General features: G+C 45.2%; 1 protein-coding gene and 1 long non-coding RNA gene across 2 annotated transcripts in view; one reads left to right on the plus strand and one right to left on the minus strand.

Moving 5' to 3' along the window:
* Nucleotides 1-13,386, minus strand: part of EEPD1 (endonuclease/exonuclease/phosphatase family domain containing 1) — an 85,334-nt gene extending 71,948 nt beyond the window's left edge. Inside the window, exon 1 of the mRNA XM_048839213.2 lies at nucleotides 11,405-13,386. Coding sequence (XP_048695170.1) covers nucleotides 11,405-12,264 — 860 coding nt within the window. The 5' untranslated portion in view covers nucleotides 12,265-13,386. The remainder of the gene's footprint in view (nucleotides 1-11,404) is intronic.
* Nucleotides 13,137-19,662, plus strand: part of LOC142071148 (uncharacterized) — a 71,806-nt gene continuing 65,280 nt past the window's right edge. Inside the window, exons 1-2 of the long non-coding RNA XR_012667151.1 lie at nucleotides 13,137-13,179; nucleotides 15,999-16,058. This is a non-coding gene — a long non-coding RNA (uncharacterized LOC142071148). The remainder of the gene's footprint in view (nucleotides 13,180-15,998; nucleotides 16,059-19,662) is intronic.

Below are 19,662 nucleotides of genomic sequence, written 5' to 3' on the forward strand. Positions count from 1 at the left end.
GAAAGCTAACTTTTTGTTGTTGCTGATGGTACAAATATTTTAAACTGCTTAATTAGAAAATAAACAACTTTAAAGTTAAATGGACAGTGTATATGCTACAGAATGAAACAAAACATTAAAGCAGATTCTAAACAGAAATCATATTTTCCACCACAATTCAGTGTTCTATTTACAGTCATCATGCTGCTAACTCCGTGCCCAAAGTGTTCTCAGGATGTTACATGGTGTCCCATAACTCACTGTTCATCTCCAAAGCCTGAGACTGAAGCGAAGGCAGGGAAAGTCAAGAATTAACTTGAGTAACGTGATGGCTCTGATCCTGAAAACACCATCACACATGCTTAATTTTACTCATATGAGTAACTCAACAAGTTCTATGGGTCACCCTGCATGCCTAAAGTTGGCAATAGCTAACCTGTAATATACATAAATCTTCAAATGAAGAACCTACTACGAGTCCTACCTTTGCCAACCTCGTAACACACTACAAAATTAATCTCAAAGACTACACATTATCATAGTGTTGGGGAATTATTGTAGTATATTGTTTCAAGAGTACTATCTCCCCTGGGTGAGCTAACACAGGCACTGCAATGGAAAACTTTGATAGGATAAAAACAGTGCCATTAAAAATGTATTTCATTCTTGTCATAAATCTTTCCAATTCACTCTGACCATCTGGCCAAATCTTGTGGTCCTTATTCAGGCAGGAAGGACTAGTCCCACTGACTTCAAGCGGGATCTAAATCCAAAGAAGGAGAGAAGGGGGAAGCTACGTATGTAAAAATATTCTCTTAAATATCCCATTTTTTTCTTGACTAAAGAGTAGATGGTAACTTCAAACCAGATTGGAACTCAGCTAGAAAAAGGATATTCTTCTCTATCTCAGACTAACTGATTTTATACATAGTCTCATATAACTCTAGGTATTTAACTCCCATGTCATTAGTCCCTGGACTTTTCTTATAGCAAGCTCCCTCCCCCCTCTTCCTGGGCAGAAGGCTTCTTTTGCTTTTGGAAGACTTCTAATTGCTCTTGTTAAACCAAAGGTGTAAACATATCATTCCTTTAGCTGTCCTATTATCTTCAATAGCTGCAAAAAGTGCCCTGAAGCACTGGGAATTCTTCTTACAGGAAACCATCTGCACATATAGACCCGGTGTACTCTTTGATATAGTCTTGTGGCCCTAAGGTTCATGAGAGGCAAAGATTAAAGCCTCTTGGAATCTGTTCACGTTCCAGGGGCATGCCTTGTGAAACATCAGGGAGTAATTTGCTGATCAAAGAGTGTAGTTTTACAGCCGGTCAGTTATAAATTCGCTACATGTCCATTGCTGGAATCTGCTAGGCTTTGCAGAAATCACTCATCTCTAGTTTAGCAAGATGCATACAGTATATAAAGCCAGTGAATCCAATGAAATGAAAAAATGCATCTATTAATAAACTGGAGAGAGTGAAACTGACTAGATTCTATGTTGTCAAATGCACACGTACAGAAGTTAGAAAACATAAAGAAGTATTTTTCTCTCTAATCTTTTTCAGCTCTAGTCATTTTAGGTGCCACTTTAACAACAGTACAGTAAGCAAAAAAACAAAACAGAAGTGTTATTTTTACATTGTTGATTTCCCTCTAACCAACACTATTTCTCTAGTTATGCTATCCTCTTAAATCAGAGATGGGCAAACTACGGCCCGCGGGCCACTTCCGCCCCGCGGGATCGTCCTGCCCTGCCCTGAGCTCCCCAGCGGGGAGGCTAGCCCCCCGCCCCTCCCCTGCAGCTACGCCGCAGTGTGGGCAGTGCTCTGGCCCGCTGCTCCTCACGGGCAGCACGTCTGGCTCCGGCATGGTAAGGGGGTGAGGAGCGGGAGGGTTGGATAAGGGGAAGGGGGTCCCAAGGGGCAGTCAGGGGACAGGGAGCAGGGGGTGGTTGGATGGGGTGGAGGTTCAGGGTGGGGGGGAGTCAGGGAACAGGGGGAGTTGGATAGGGGGTGGGGTCCCGCGGGGCAGTTAGGGGCGAGGGTGTGGATAGGGGTCGTGGCAGTCAGGGGACAGGGAGCAGGGGGGGAGGGTTGGATAAGGGGGGGTCCCAGGGGGCGGTTAGGGGCCGGGGTCCTGGGAGGGGGTGGTCAGAGGACAAGGAGCTTTGGATGGGTTGGGAGTTCTGAGGGAGGCGGGAAGTGGTGGATAGGGGGCGGGGGCCAGGCTGTTTGGGGAGGCACAGCCTTCCCTACCCGGCCCTCCATACAGTTGTGCAACCCCGATGTGGCCCTTGGGTCAAAAAGTTTGCCCACCCCTGTCTTAAATGCTGGTGCACAGGCAAAGATGTCTTGGCTTGATAATAGCCTGTAGGCGCTAAAGGAAAAATAGCAAAATATTTGAGAATAAAAGTAAACAAGAAGCCCAGTTCATTCTCTTCTGCAGTACAACCAATAGAAGGGGATCTTAGGAAAGGAAATTTCTGTGAGGTTCTTCCCTCCCACTCTCATCCCCAATAATTCCAAGGTGCAGGGCTTGTGCGTTTGCCCTGCCCTCAAATGGAGAAAGTTGTGGGGCCTGGCCCAAACCTGATAGATACCCAAGGATGCAGAGGAAGTTAGGGCCACCTGGGCAGAGGATGGTTCTAGTCCTCAGTTTCCCCTCCATCTCAGGCTTCCTGGTACTATGGCTCAGGGTGCGTTATCAAGGTCTCTACTGCCTGTTGCTGTTTACAGGACACCCAGGGAAACCTCTACAAGACTGCAGTGGTGGATAATACTCACTTCCATGATCCCACCACCAGCCCATCCATTCCATTCCCATCGCCATTTAGTCTCCTTCCCTCTGCAAGGATCTGTGGAGCATCTGTGGGGTCAGGATGAGCCAAATAATGTCATGGAGGCAACTGATCCCCCTTCCAGTCAATAAGTCAGTGATTTCCACATGGAGGGTACCCTCCACATCAGTATCTTGGGAGCATGATCAGGGCCTAAGTTATTATTTCACTACATCCACTCTTTATGGGCCCAGTCCTGCAAGGGGCTGACTGCCCCCAACACGCAGTAAAGCCAATGGGAGTTGAGGACATTCATGCCCTCAGAGAAGCCACCCAGATCTTTGCCGCATTGAGCTTTATAGTCTTCATATAATTCTGCAGCCAAGAATAATGTGCCAGATCCTCAGCTAGCACAAGTCAGCACAGCTCCTTAAGAGGACACAGTCTAAGGATCTGGCCAATAACTTCTTGCTGCATTCCCACTAAGATGATATCCAGTGTGCATTTACATCAACTCTGCAAACTTCTATTTGCCCGGGATGAGTAAAATGACATTTGTTATTTTCCCCTCATCATATTAAAGAATGCTCCTTTTTACCCAGGAGTCTTTGTGCCTCAGCTGTTAAATTTCCGTGGCAATCTTGCAAAGCTAATTCACATGCACAGTTCATGAAAAATAATTCACTTATAAATTGCATATAGAAGAGTTACAGTAAAAACAACGCTTTTCTTTCTTAAATTGGTCTTGAAGCTGTGGAAGGCAGGACTTAATAAAATGGGATCCCTCTTGTAATATTTTAGCCTTTCACACCTTACACTTTATTAGTTTGGTCAAATTATTTGGGCCATGCTTCTTTCCTGCTCTTTTATTGCAATGCAGTTATTCTTGGCTGTGCTCCACCATATCATTAGCATGACTGAAGGAAAATAGAAAGATAAAGACATGCCTTGTTACTTGGCAGGGTCACCAGCTGTTCTAGCAACAAAACAAAAATAACAAACACAAGCACATGGTGTTTGATGAGACTTTGAAACACTCTTGTTTGTTGACCAGTTAGTGCCTGTTATTACTACTATCAGAAAACATACAAAGGACTTAAGAAAAAGTTATTTGAACCCTTCAGGCACATGCCCCTCTCGTCTTTCCATCTTTTTTGGAGGGTGAGGGGGAGTGGAAAGGGAATGCAAACTGTCAGGCTTTTCCTTCAACCTCCTCCCCCAGCTCTCCCTGCAAAAGAATTCAAAGAAGAGTAATAAAACAATTGTCTCTCATGTAATTACACTGCCGCCCATACCTGTTAGACAAGATGCATCCGAGAAAAAAAAAAAAACCAACTGAGAAAACAAAACAACCCTCCCTCCTTCTCCCCTCCGCCCCCCAAAAAATTGTTGACAGCTTTTCATGTACAGTAAAGCCACATTACAAGTTGTTCCACCAGGAAGATAGATTAAGTGTCTGGGAGAACTGCATGTTTGTTTTCTAAAAAAGAAACAAGTGACAAACTTTGCTGCTTCTGAAATCTTGAAAGCAAAATCTGGATGGTCTAACTGAAGAGATTCCTTAGTTGTACATGTTTCTGTGAGTATACAACTTGAGTTAATGTTGGTTATATATTTTATATGACTAATAGGAGCGGACAGTTCCAAAAGACTGATTAAAGTGAGGGATCAAAGCGGACGATCAAACATAGTAATCTGAGTTCCAAGTAGACTTCTTCCATCTGAATCAGATGCATATGCTCGGTGGCATTTGAGCCTCAGTCTTGGCACTTTTTTCCTGTTTTGAGAGTACAAGATTTGGCTTTCAAACCCTGTGTCATCTTAAATTTGCCTAATGACAGAGTATAGCAAAAAAAAGGCCCTTTCAGGGTCACTAGTACTACTCAGTATTTTGAAGTACAAATGTTCACTTGGAACATTTAGTTTAAAAGATGCTGTTTCCTAAACTAAAAAGATTACGAGTGAACCCTCTAGTGAGTGGTTCAATGAGGAGGATGTAATATCAATATATTCTCTGTAACAACACAAATTATACACGCACGTACTTAAATCACACTTCTTGATGTCACTGCAAACTGCACACTCTTTGCACATAATAAAAGGGCTGAAAATGTGTATGCACTAAGGAGCAAATCTTAAGCCCAGTGCATGCCCGAGTAGCAGAGCGAGGTTCTAGGCAGATTGTGGGGTGGAAAATGGAAGGAACTCTCTCCCCTCCTAATCCAGGTCATGAAGCAACCCTGATGCAGCTCTCCAGCTGTTCTGCAAAGACTACTGCAGCCCAATGGCTGAAGTAGGCTCTATATGGTCCATTTTGAGGCACCTACCTTCCAAAAGAGAGGATGGGAGGAGCCATGAAGTGGTGTCCTTCTACAGTCACTCACCTTCGCCAGCCTAACCATGCTCATCTTGAGCCCACTCCTGGCATGTTCACAGATAGGGGGCCCCTGTGAAGCTAAGCTGTGCATCACACAGGGACGTGTGTGGCCCTCTGGAGATTGTCCTGATCCCCTAATGATATGCCCACACTTCAGAAGAAGGGTATGGATTTGGAACTAATGTGGGCATGTACTAGCACAGGAGTACCCAACATACAGCCTGGGGGGCCAAATACAGTCTACAAAGTTTAAGGATGGATTGTGTTTTTAAGGCACAGCTAGGCAGTGGGGGGTCATGCTGCATTGGAAGTCCCAGGAGACATATTGGCTGATCCAGAATTGAAGTCAAGAGAACAACACATCTGTAAGTAAAGCAACAAGTCAAGATCCACAAACTGGTCCACAAGTCAAGATCTGGCCTACAAACAATCAGCAGCATACAATAAATATTGAGTTATCAAATGCATCACTGAAATACAAGATTCACCACAGTATCATGATTTTGCAGTAAACCTCAGGACCACTGACCACCTAGAATTTACTGTCACTGGAGTACAATCAGTGGGGGCTAACAAGAAGGACCCTTCCATTGCAGAGGCTCCAGAGCAACGCTGCATTCTCATGGACAGTATACTGACTTTATGTATACTTTTCTGTAGTACTTCAGAACTGTTCAGCACACCCTGCAATGTCACTAAACCACACGAACGCAACGTCTACGCTAAACTGAAGCTATGCTATTTAACTATTATTGTCAAAGCCAGGGCCATACTAGTGGGGATAACATTTTTTTTCCTTATAATAACCATACAGAATACCCTCTCGACTCACTCCCATAAGCAGGACTTTACATATAGCACATTTAAAAGAAAAAACAAATAATGGCTTAAACACCGACCGCTGTTAGCACATTTTCCAATTACAGAGTGGAGAGGGTTAACTTGCCTAACTTACATGGGAAAAGCTCTCAACAAGTGAAAAAATAAAAAAAAAACTTTCCTGACTCACACCTAGCATTTCGTTCAACGTTTTATGAAACTGTGGCATTATCTCCCCACTAACTTGTTCATTACCTATCTTATTACCTCTCAAAACCAAATTCTGTTACTTTAAATCTTTTAGAGGGGATACTAGCTGCTCTAGAGCAGCGGTTCTCAACCTTTTTTCCTTTGCGGACTCCTAAAAAATGTCAAATGGAGATGTAGACCCCATTAGAAATCTATTGTCTCTCGATATAGTTGAATTCTGTTCAGTCAATTTTCAGAATTTCGCGAACCCCTTTGATATGGTCCACAGGCTGAGAACCATTGCTCTAGAGTGCCCGCATTTACACTGGGGAACTAAGGGCAGCTAGGGGATGGAGATCTGCATTTTGATACAAAGGTTTCAGAGTAACAGCCCTGTTAGTCTGTATTTGCAAAAAGAAAAGGAGTAGCCCACTCTCCTGCTGGTAATAGCTTATCTAAAGTGATCACTCTCCTTACAATGTGTATGATAATCACGGTGGGCCATTTCCAGCACAAATCCAGGGTTTAACAAGAACGTCTGAGGAAGGGCGGGGGAGGGGAGAGGAATAAACAAAGGGAAATAGGTTACTTTGTATAATGACTCAACCACTCCCAGTCTCTATTCAAGCCTAAGTTAATTGCATCCAATTTGCAAATTAATTCCAATTCAGCAATCTCTCGTTGGAGTCTGTTTCTGAAGTTTTTCTGTTGTAATATCGCAACTTTCATGTCTGTAATCGCGTGACCAGAGAGATTGAAGTGTTCTCCGACTGGTTTATGAATGTTATAATTCTTGACATCTGATTTGTGTCCATTTATTCTTTTACGTAGAGACTGTCCAGTTTGACCAATGTACATGGCAAAGGGGCATTGCTGGCACATGATGGCATATATCACATTGGTGGATGTGCAGGTGAATGAGCCTCTGTTGCCAACTGTGCCCACATATCTATTCAGGGGACACCATCATAGGGCCTAATCACATCAGTCACGCTATCAGAGCTCGTTCACCTGCACATCTACCAATGTGATATATGCCATCATGTGCCAGCAGTGCCCCCTCTACCGTGTACATTGGCAAAACTGGACAGTGGGGTAGGGGAAGAGAAAACCTTTTGTAGTGATAAACACCCATTTTTTCATGGTCTGTGTGTATAAAACCATCCTCACTGTATTTTCCACTTTATGCATCCGATGAAGTGAGCTGTAGCTCACGAAAGCTTATGCTCAAATAAATTGGTTAGTCTCTAAGGTGCCATAAGTCCTCCTTATTTTGATACAAAGAACTCTAACCATCTTTAAATAAATCCTGGATTTGTGAACTAGGTCTGCAGAAACGTTGCAGGTTTGGTTAACTTCACTATAGAATCGATGCTTTAATCCAATTACACTACACATTCTCCAGCACATCAGCCATGTTTATCTCTTCCAAAATTGATGAAATCTCTCTAGTCTTAGGAATGAAAATATATGCTTCTCATTCTCTGCATGCAATGCTAACAATGGATCCCTTTCATATATGTAACAAAGTGTTTGCGGGGGGGGCGGGCGGGCAGTGTTACTGTGCTTCCTTGTTTTTGTATCACAGTAATGGATTTGGATTTGCTGCTATTCTTAAAGAACCTTAGCACCTCTGGACCTGAGTTAGATATTTTTTTCTCATTCTTAAAGAGATTACTCTCTAGTTTAATGTGGAGTTTGACCCCTTCTTGCTCTTTCTGTAACCAAAGGGTGTATAGTACTCTCTCTCCCTGTATTACCATTCTTCATACATAGATTATGCAGGGCCTGAATGGTATTTATATTAACAAGGGGGGACCCTCACCTTCTGTCCTCACCTGTTAGGGCAACTGGATGTCCTATACGCTTAGTAAGCAGATACGGACAGTAATTTGGCCAGGGTTGATAGTTACTTAAAGAAGCTGTTAACAGAACTGTGTGATGGCTTGTGTAAAACCATCTGGAGGTCTCAAAGCTACTCCCTGTGGGCTGGTCATCAGAAAAACAGCACCACAGCCAAAGGCAGCCTTAGGAAAGCAGACTTGATTCTCCACTGCCCTGCACTTTGTGCAGACCTTTACCCCATGCAAAGTGAGTGTAATCCTGATTTAGCAGTGTTTTATACTGACTTTCCACAGCACAGATGTAGAGGACTGTACATGGTGCCAAGCAGTGTAGGACCAGGCCCTCAATAAGCATGAGCAGTTCTGTGGGTGCACAGAGTACTCCAGACCCTTAGACAATATACTGTAACAAGGAAGTGTGTACAAGATGTTCATTTATCTTAATATAGCTGTGCACAAAATACATTAGCAACCTGTCATTCACAGCATTCATGCATTCCTGCAAGCTAAGTGATAAGGCTAAATAGACTGCAAATCCACTGGACAACAGGTGGAATCAATGCTTGGAAACGTAAGTGACAAATGTGATCTGCTCACTGTACATTCTGAGCTACTTAAACATTCACCTTTGTGCCTCGCTGATGCTATTGGACTCAACAAATGCTGATAAGCCCTCTGTGATGTATTCATGACTGAGCAAGAAAGAGTTGAATTTCCACATCTGATTATTATCGGAAATTAATCTAACTCGGCAAGGATTAGTCTGTTGCGGACTTTATCACTTTCCAACAACAAGTACATGACTGGAGACCGGAATTTAAACCCTTCCACTAATACATACAACAGGGCCTGTTGCGGAGCTCAATGAAGTCAATTTTACAGCAGCATAACTCCACTGACTTCAATAGTACTAGTATGAATGAGAGGAGATTCTTTCCCACTTGCTTCCCAAGTGCTGAATGAGCCTATTGCTAGCATTTTTTCCCACTTTTTGTTAACCCATGTTTACTTCAGTTTCTATGGAAGTGTAGGCTTAGCTATACACTCCAGTCTTTCTCACTGCCTTCCAGACTCTGATTATCCACATATGTGCTTCTGATTAGAAACCATTCAGACCATACTCTGTGAGAGTAACTGTGTACATGGTTTTGAGTTCATGTTCAATGTAAATGCCTAAACTGGTCTACAAAATGGAAAACTAAAAGTTACATTCGCAATAGGCTCAATCAACACTTGGGGGAACACGTTCTCAAAGATAGTCATCTAAATCATATTCATAATGTGAGTACATATTTTGGAGTATTTGTACAACTATATGTGCAAAATATACAAGTATGCATATGATTCTCTGTTCTGCATGCATAATTACATGTGCACATTTTGCAAATGCAACTTAATTGCCTGTTTTTAAAAATTTGAGCCTTGATTTTCAGAGTTTGCTAAGCACTCACAATTCCTTCTGAATTCACCACTGGCTCTTTGAGCTAGCTCAATGCACAGAAGTTGAGGGCACTCAACGCATCACAAGATCAGGTCCTATGTAAATCAAATTACTTTCCCTTCAGTACTGGAATTTCATCATCCCAAGATTAGTGAGAATTAATCAGTTGCATGTGTTTGTTTCCTCAGCCATTTGTGTTCTTTCTGGCCTTCCTTTTGTCCTATTTATTGCGGTTTTCTGATATCCCTTACTTTTCCACTCAATTTCTGGCTGCTTTTGACTTACAGGTGAAAAAAAAAAATCACTCTCCAGTGGAGTTGGAAATGATTGACTGCCACACTCAGCTGGTAATGGTGATGATTTTTTTAAATATAAACCAGCAAATAAATTAATATCACTTATGCTCTCCTCCCACTAAAAATACTGGCTAGTAATTTGTTTGTAACAGGAGACTGACCACGGTCAGAGGAAAGCACAGGAAATATGAAATACCATAGAGGTCAAGAAATACTGACCCCAGACCAAAAGCGTTCAGTTGAAATGGGCAGCAGGACATCCGAACACTCAGCAGTTTATACCATTTCATGCCCATATAGCTTTCTTGCTATCAAACGATGGCATGCCTGCAGGAAATAAGTTTCCTGTGTCAAAACACTTGTCTCACCAATGATACGTTGCAATGCAGGAACATTGCAGCACAGCTTTGTTACAGAAATGTGCATACTGTTACTCCAGCACACTTCTCCTGCCTGATGCCATAGCTTTATATTTTCTTCTAAACAAAACAAGAAGCACAACATAGTGTAATAAAACATACTGCATTTCTAGCTAGTCTGACCTCTGCAGTCACATAAACAATTACCATTATTCAACTTGACAGTACAGTTTTGGGAAAAAAAAATAGTGCTAGAAATACTGCAATAGCTAATGGCTTGTCAGCACTCCCCCCACCCCACCCCAATATCTCATTTTCAGAGGTTTGAGGGTCATCCAAACAAATTTGTTTCAGGTTAAAACTTGCAAGGGAGCAAAGTTTGGTTTCACAACATTGGACAACAAAATCCAATCAGCTGTTTTTTTAATTGTGGAAGGAGAGCTAGGGAGAAAAGTTGTTCTCAGAGTTCTTTTGCGGTTGTATGATGGGAAAATGGCTTTAAAATAGAGAGTTTAGTAAGCAACTATTTATCATAGAAATGTATATAGATCCCCATCATCCAAGCACATGTTTGTGTTACCTTAATGAAACAGTTACAAAATATGGCACAACCTCTTAAAGAACTATTTCATGACATTACTAAAAGTCAGTCCAATCTCTGACCAGACAAACAGGTCTTGAACTGTGCCCTTAAGCTCACTAAAACCATGGTTTGGCACACTGCCTGAGATAGGAGGTTCCAGATGTATTACTCTCCCCTCCGAAGGCTGCTACCAGTCACAGGGCATTCAGCACTAGACAGACAAAAAGGGATGTAAGCCGATTGCAACCACCTTCACCATGACAGTGTCCCAGAACATTTACACCATGAATTGCACCTGTGAGTAAATGCCTACTGCACAGCACAGAGCAATGATGTGTGTCCATAATGACTTGCTACACCCTACCAGATGAGCTGCAGCATTCTACACTGGCTAAAGATCCAAGCATTTCTGAATTGCCTAGGTAGTTACATTAAAAATATAATCGGTTATATATTCACACAAAACTTTCTAAAGAAATTTAGATGCCTGGGCTTGTATTGCCATGACAGAGAGAAACAGACAGTATTGCCCATTTGATCTTTCCCTAATACACATTACCAAATTATGCACTAACCCACTAGGTCCAAAGCATTGAGGGACCACCACCAGTTAAGGATGAACCAAGAAAAATGGGGGTAATACATACAACATTGTGAAGTAGTAAGGAGGATCAAAGTACACAGCTTTTTGGAAACATAAGGCATCAAAGGCCAACTAAGGCCATGTCATTTGAGCAGCTTACCTGTTCTCCAGCAGCGTCATGCACACAACCTCTCGCACACCAGGGTTGTTGGCTTTTTCAACAGAGCAGCTTTGGAGATTCCAGGTAGCCACCCTCAGCACAGGCTTGCCGTCTCTCACCCCGCCAAACATCTCCACCGAGGGGCGAGTGGATATGATCTGGGTCGGGCCCCCAGGTGGGAAATCCAAGTCCTCGCTCTGGAGGCTCAGAGAGGTGGGGCTGGGGTGAGGATTGACGGTGAAGCTGAGCCCCCCGTTGGTATTGGTGGAAGGGGGCCGTGACCTCTCGGTGAAAATCTGGTGCCTGATTTTGTCCAGGAAGGAGGAGTTGATGCAGTCCATCTTCACCAGGTCCTCGATGCTTCGGAAGGGCCCGTGCTCCTTGCGGTAGTCCACGATGCCGTGGGCTATCTTCTCCGTGACGCCTCGGATGCTCATGAGCTGGGCCGGCGTGGCCGTGTTGATGTTGAGCCTGGCGGCGGCCAGGTACTGCTGCGGCTCGGGGTTGAGGTCCTTCCTCAGGGAGCTGGGCGAGTGCTGCGCCGAGCTGCCCTTGCTGCTCACGCAGATCTCGAACTTGACCTGCTCCAGCCGGGCGGCCCCGACCCCGCTCACCAGCGCCAGGTCCTCCACTTTCTTGAAGCCCCCGATGTACTCCCGGTACTCCACGATGCTCTGGGCCACGGTGCGGGTGATGCCGGGCAGGGTCATCAGCTCCTCCTCCGTGGCGCTGTTGATGTTCAGCCGCTCCTGGTTGACCAGGATGTGGCTGAAGTTGCACGCCGCGCTGAACTTGCGGCTGTGGCAGAGGTCCGAGGGGTCCCGGGGGATGGAGCGGTGGCAGCCCAGGTTGCCCCCCATGGCCGGCGGCGCGATTCGGTCCTACCCCGCGGCGCGGGAGGCGGGGGCGCGACTCTCCTGCCGGCGGCGCGAGCGGGGCGAGCTGCGGGCTCAAGGCAGCGCGGGGCTCCCCTCCGGCTGCGAGGCTGGGCGCGGACTTGTGCCCCTGCCCCGGCGAGTGGAAGCTCTCCCGGCCCGGCCCGGCCCCGCATCGCCCAGGGGGCGGGGCCTGCAAACGCTCGGCTCCGGGCTAGCGAACTTGACAGCGGGGCGCGGGTTCAAAGCAGAGGGGAAGTTAAAAATATCCCCGCCCCCTCCCCGCCACCCACACGGCAACCTGCCCCCGGCCGGCCGGCCAGCCAGGCACTCTCCCCGCCCGCCAGGCTGCAGCGGGGGCCCGGCCTGGACAGAGAGAGAGAGAGAGAGAGAGCCGGGCAGCGCGGCGGCTGCAGAAAGGGGGGCGCCGCGCCCGTAGCCAGCAGCCGAGCCGCTGCGGGTGCCCCCCCCCCCCGCGCGCTTCCTTCCTTCCTTCCTTCCTCTCCGCGGAGTTTCTTTCCCGCCCGGGGCTGCTTGTTGACTGCGCAGAGCGAGGCAGGGGAAGGAGCCTTCTCCTCTCCTGCCGCCGCCGGGAACTGATCCAGCCCCGCATACAACTCGCCGCGTCCCAACTCTCCCTCCCAGCCCCGGTCACCGCGCAGCAAAGGCCGGGTTCTCCCCGCCGCTGCCTTCAGGCTCGGACGCCCACCGGCCCCTTGCGCCGCCGCCGCCCCTTCGCTTTCCTCCGGGGTTCGCACCAGCGCTCCCCTCCTTCCGCAGGGGAGGAGGCGCCGGCGGCCTTGGCCTCCTGCTGGGCTGGTCACATGGGCTCCCTCCCTCGCCCGCCTCCCGTGCGGAGCCCAGCCTGCGGCCGCAGCAGCCTGGAGCGGGGAGCGACAGGTAGCTGAGCTGGGGGGTGGCTGGTGAGCGCGTCCCTTCCTTGCTTGGCGCAGCCCTTTGGCTACTGCGGTCTCCAGGTGGTGTCAGCACGGCGGGGGGTGGGGACAGATCTCGCTCTGTCACGGCTCCGACCCCTCACCCCCGAGGTCCTTTTCCAGGGCTCTTGCCCGCTCGGTCAGAAACCGTGGTGCAGGGGGCAAAGAGAGTCATGACCACACGTAGAGCTTATTGGATAAAGACGCTGCCTTTTCCGAGTGCTGCCCAGACATGAACGAACGGATCTGACTGCAAACCCCTGCTAATCCGCGGCCGGTGCTGCGGGCCCGGAAAGTTGCATCTAATCTACCAGGGCTTTGTTGGTGGTCGCAGCATTTGGACGGCAGCCCTCCGGGGTGCCCTTATTAAAAAGGACTTGTCTCCTGGCCCAGATCCCGGCTTAGACATGGTAGATGGCTGATCCCAGCATGGCTTGTTGGAAATCAGCACATTTTCCAGGGGCTTGGTAAACCTTTAACCTGGGGTGGTATGTCCATTCTTTGCAACATAGGAGAGCCACAGTGGCACCTTATATGTGCAACTTTCCATCTTCGGCCAAGCAGAATCCCAGATCCCATTGTGCTGCATGCTGTGCCAACCCCAAAAAAGATTGTCTCTGCCCCAAAGAGTTTACAGTCTGTGGCATCACAAGTGGGTGTAAAACTAATTGGAAGGAACAGGGGCAGAAAAATGAAGAAAAGAGCAACATATGTTTATGGATGCTAGGTATGTGCACAGCTAGATTAAAATGGCATAATACAAATAAATATTTAATATAAACATCAGAAGTGACTACTGGCCCTTTAGGACACACCTAATAAAATAAATAAATGTACACAGCCATAATAGTAGTTTGTTCTTGCATCACCAATGGTAGATTAATGTAAAGAATTTTAGTACACCAAAACAGAAAGCATTTTGATCAGCTTCAACCTCTCACCAAAGGTGCAGGGAAAGGAGATTTAACATTTGAGGGAAGAGCTGGCTGCACTGGGCCCTTGGGTTTCACTTATGCACCAGTGCTTTTACGTTTGCAATGAGTACTGTATTGTGTATTTTACATGACCTTATACATTTGTTTCCTGTTTGAATTTACAAGAAATGTAGCAAATTAGTAGCTTGGTTTTTCAGTGCAAGAAGTGCTTATTCAAGTGATTAAATGATTCCATAAATATAGTGAATTCCAAACCGGGAGAACAGCTTCCAATGCATCAAAAGTCACACTGGGCCTAATTCTGCAAAGCGCAGATTAGAACAATTTAAAAGAGTGTTCTCTGCACTGCAGTAATACTGGGGTAAGAGCCCCAGGAGCTATTACCTTAGTGTAGAAAATTCTCATTTTTATAATGGTAGATTTCTACAATAGATTGAATAAGTGCTAAACAAACCGATTAAAGAAGTAACTAAGTACTGAAATCAATGCAAGTTGTGCCTATGCATCTGTGGGCAGAATTGGGCCCACTGTATTTAAAAATAAAAGACTGTTGATTGGAGCAACTCCGAGAGGAAAACAACCCTTGTCATCAACATGAAATTGTTTCTGTTCCTAGTAACTAGGGAAGATATTAAGCAGCAATTATTAAACGTTTTAAATATGAAAAAGCAGATACTACTCCTTTTGGTGCAAGTTAAAAGAATTGGCTGCAGAGAACTCTGAACCAATAGTGTTGATTTTTAACTAATCTTGGAGAAATGGGGACGTTCCAGAGGATTAGAAGAAAGCTAATATTGTGCCAACATTTCAGTGACTCAGGAAACTATAAATTGGCTAGCCTGACAATAATCCTGAGCTCAATCATGGAAAGACTGATCTGGGACACAACTGGCCAATAATGAAAAGACAGTAGAATTCAACTTGGGTCTCCTACAGCCTGAGTAAGTGCTCTAACCAGTGGGCTAAAAGTTATAAGGGGACTACCACCTTCTCATTTATCTTGAGAAAGGCACCTAAGCCAGGTCAGCCCTAACTCCAGGAAAGGGTTCACAGCTGTGAATCCCAGTTGGAGACAGGCACTTAAGTTTCCCTTCTGAATCTAACCTGAAAAGGTTAAATGTTGATCTGATCACAGTCCTGTGGGAATGTGTTAATTCTATCAAACCTTTTGATGGAAATCATATTTCCTGGCAGCATGCCCCAGGTCCTCACCTGGGGGGCTGCTGGGCTCCCTGGGATTTCCAGCTCTCCAGAAGCCTACCAGGCTCCCCAGATAGCTGGCTTCCTGAGATTCCCCCACTTCCACCTTCACAGGCAGCCCAGGGAGGAGGACTGCCTGTTCCATGGTTAACCAGCTCCCCAGGCTACCTGGGAGTCAGGCAGCTGTCGTCCCAGGCTCCTTTGGTGGCTAGGTCAGCAGCTCCCTGGACTGCTGGCTTGGTGGGTGGATGGGTGGGCTCCCTGGCTCCCCATCAAGCAAGCAAGACAGCTAGGAAACCAGCCCATCAGGCTGGCAACTGGCTGGGCAGATGGGGAACCAACTTCCCTGGCTGCCCAGTCAGTTCAGAAGTTTTCAAAAATTTAATTCCCATAGAAAATTTTGCATTTCTGATTTTGTTCTGATTCAGAATATTTTTTCCCCCCCAGAAATGTGAAATTTTCCACAGGAAGGAAATTTCAGTTCCCAGGCAGTTCTAGTAATTAACCATTGGAACAACTCACCTAGGAATCAGAGTAGCAGCCGTACTGAATGCATCCGATGAAGTGAGCTGTTGCTCACGAAAGCTTATGCTCAGATAAATTTGTTAGTCTCTAAGGTGCCACAATTACTCCTTTTCTTTTCACCTAGGAATGTGATAGATACTCCATCACTTGAAGTCTTTCAATCGAGACTGGATATCTTAAAATGGTATGCTATAGCTCAAATGGAAGTTATGGGCTTGATGCAGAAATTGTTCAGTGCGGTTCTTTGGCCTCACTTAAACGCAGGAAGTGAGACTAGATGATCATAATGATCCCTTCTGGTCTTAAATTCTATGAATCTGTGTTCCAAGGTCCTGATCTTTGGAATATATCTTACATGTGACATAGCCTCAACCAAACAGTCCTTTGCATGATGATGGGTTAAAAGGAGTCATAATTTTTGCTCAACAGAAGGTCTTGTTGTATCCTTCAGTTTTCAGTGCCATCTATTCAAATCCCCACCTGAGGGCCAACTGACCACGTGATAGCAGCAAAGTTACACTGGCTGTGAGCAGTACTGGTTTGGCACCAGTCACTGCCCATACACCACTTTCTTCAAATAACCATTGACTATAGGCAGTTGTCACTGGGCTGTTGAAGAAGAAGCCTTATACAAACTCGTCCTTCCCAATAGGTGTCCCTTTTATGGGGGGCCTCAAGAAACCTAAAATTGGGATGGGGATAATTAATTATTTTGCTGCTGCATTCCTCTGTGTCAGACTATCGCAGTCTCCTTTTGAGTCCCGTTATTCCTTTGGACCAGGGACATGAAATCTTGGCTCCACTGCCAAGCAAAAATCCTGTTGACTTCAGTGGAGGCAGGATTCACTCCAGCTGCACATGGAATGGCACTGGAAGTGTGTTTTGCTCCAGAGACCTGTTATATAACAAAAAGAAGGAAACTGGGGGAGGAGGGTTTATTGATTAACTGAAACATTTGTATTTCTATAGAAAAGGGACATTAAAAGAAGTGTTTCTGATGAATAAACCCAACATCACCTCCAGCAGCACTTGAACCACTAGAAAAATTTGGCAACTGACAAACAAGGTTTTCATTAAGACAACTAAAAGAATCTCCCTGTCATCATAGGCTATGTTAGTTAGGCTGTCCGGGCTGGGGCAAAGGGGTTGGGGTAGCATTGATTGGGTGGTCAAGTCAAGTGTCACTTGACATAATGAACTCAGGCTGTGTGAAATATAAGCAGAAGTAGCTCTTCTCTGCACCTTGGTCAGGACTTCCCAATATGCAATGACCACAGTAGACACTTGTCAATCTTTGCCTCTGGTAGGATTATCCTCAGTCTGAGAGGTCATATAGCAAGTGCTGAACTTGTCTCACAACAAGACAAGCACAAGTTCTGAACTTGCCTCATGACAAGCCAAACTACTTGGAACTCAGCACCAATAGCTGGAATAGAGCTCACATCCGCCAAAAGCACAAGGCCCACCCTCCAACATGAAAGGAAGAAGACTGTTAGCATGGAAAGATAGGGTTTATGGCAACCAGTTGAGTAGTGCTGATTACCGTCAGAAGGAGCAGGTGGTTCCCTATACATCAGTTGGTCTGCTACAATATAATGATTACGTTACTCTCTGGATGGTGTAGAACATTAAGGCGAGCAGACATTCTTAGCAGTTTCTTCCCTCCCCTCCCAAATACTTAAACATAGTGACCTCTTCCTTGTTGCCATAAGATACTGTCACACTTTGAGGGGCAATCCAGACTGTGTCACCACCTCCCCTGTAATGTTGGGTGTCTGAAATGCCCTGCTGCGGTAGGTCCCAGCCTGGGACCCTCACTGCCAGCCTACAAGCATGTAGGTCAAACCCCCAGTGTCTGTGCCCTAGACTGCCCTGGTTCAGCAGCTCTGACCCCAACAGCCTGTCTACAGCCCCATTCTGGCTTCCATCAGCCTTGGTTACAACCAGCAAGGTGACCCCAACACAGTCCTGAATTTTCTCAAAACCGTGTGCCCATAAGTGTCCAGCCCTCACCAGGACGACCCAGAGTAACAATGAGGTCCGTTACTCCTTTAAAGAGACAAAAACACATTACAGCTTACTAACTTTATGGGGTAAATACTCCCTTACCTTCAAATACAGTACTGAGTTGGTTTACAGTAAAAAATAAAACACATTTATTAAGATATACATAGGAGTAGGTGAGTTCAAATATAAGGAATGAAGATAAAATAAAAACAAAACAAAATACATGTTCTAGTGGCTAAGACTTATCAAGATGTAGTCTTTGTTCAGGGTAGATTTCTCACCAATCTTTCCATCCATAGATGACTTTCTCTCAAGTCAGGACTTGCCACAGAAGCACAAAAGCTTGGTTTCCCTTGTCTTTCTAGGTGAAAGATCTTTGCCTAAGCAGATTTCTCACTTATACTCAGTTTCCAGAGACTTCAATCCCCGCCCACCCTTGGTTGAAGGATCCATCTTTCTCAGCTTCCAAGAGCTCTGTTCCCTTTTGTCTGTCTAGTGATGCATGCCAAAGATGGCTTCTGTCTTTGCTTATAGCTTCCAAAGGTCAATGACATCATTTCAAGAGGCAGGATGATCTCATGATGTTTTTCCCCTTCCTGTGGGCTTCCCATCCTCCTGTGTGTAAATGGGGTTTCCATTGTTTTGAATCCACCATGCTTTATTTACATAGGAGACAGGTAAATAGAAGTAATATTCCCTCCTGTCTGGGAGAGACCGCATTCTCTCTGTGTTTGGACACAGAATATAAAGCCTAATGTCAGAGAGTATCCATAATTCCTTTATAATGTTAATATATATTTCACAGTATTAGTCACCAGTGTATCACAGGTTTTCATAAAACACCTCACTCAAACTTTTATAATTCAGTAATACTTTCTACTATCAGTTGATTCAGTCGCTTATCACTTGAGGTTCAGACCCCATCTTTGTACATCAGTAAATTCTTTGAAAGGTAAAACCGAGACCAAGCTTCTCTCTCCTGATGGGTGTAGACATCATTGCTATCTCCTCTTCCACTTGTTATCTAATATGTAAATGGACCTTTGTTTTCTTTACCTTAGGACTGGGCTGGTCAGAGAAGCAAACACATTTATTGTTTAGGGCAGACCTGTTTACCGTCTCCTGACATGACTGATTTAAACACACTTAAGTCATAATTCCAGCATATATCCATAACTCTTAATATATACTGTATACATACAGCATGCAAGATTATTAATTATTAGTGAGTTATTAGATTTCAAACAGTATATTACATGTCACCTTTTAAATAGATATCATTACTACAGTGTGTGAAGTGTAGAGAGTACGTCAGGCCTGACACAGTTGCTGATACAAAGTAGTGATCCACAAATGGGCCTCTGTGTCATCGATACTACCCAAAGCTCTGTCAGTGAGGGACTTTGTCACTTCCCAGTTGAGAAAATAGTCTCTCAAACATTCCTTATCATTAATGTATATTTCACCCTTCAGACGTCTTTGGCTGAAATTCCTCTGTGGCAGATAGAGTTTTAAAGCACAAGCAATTCAGACTGTTAATTTACAGTGAACCATGGACTTTATAGATTTCAGAGTAACAGCCGTGTTAGTCTGTATTCGCAAAAAGAAAAGGAGTACTTGTGGCACCTTAGAGACTAACCAATTTATTTGAGCATAAGCTTTCGTGAGCTACAGCTCACTTCATCGGATGCAACATGAAGTGAACTGTAGCTCATGAAAGCTTATGCTCAAATAAATTGGTTAGTCTCTAAGGTGCCACAAGTACTCCTTTTCATGGACTT

This window comes from Caretta caretta, chromosome 2 (assembly GCF_965140235.1).
Source record: "Caretta caretta isolate rCarCar2 chromosome 2, rCarCar1.hap1, whole genome shotgun sequence".
Lineage (NCBI taxonomy): Eukaryota > Metazoa > Chordata > Testudines > Cheloniidae > Caretta > Caretta caretta.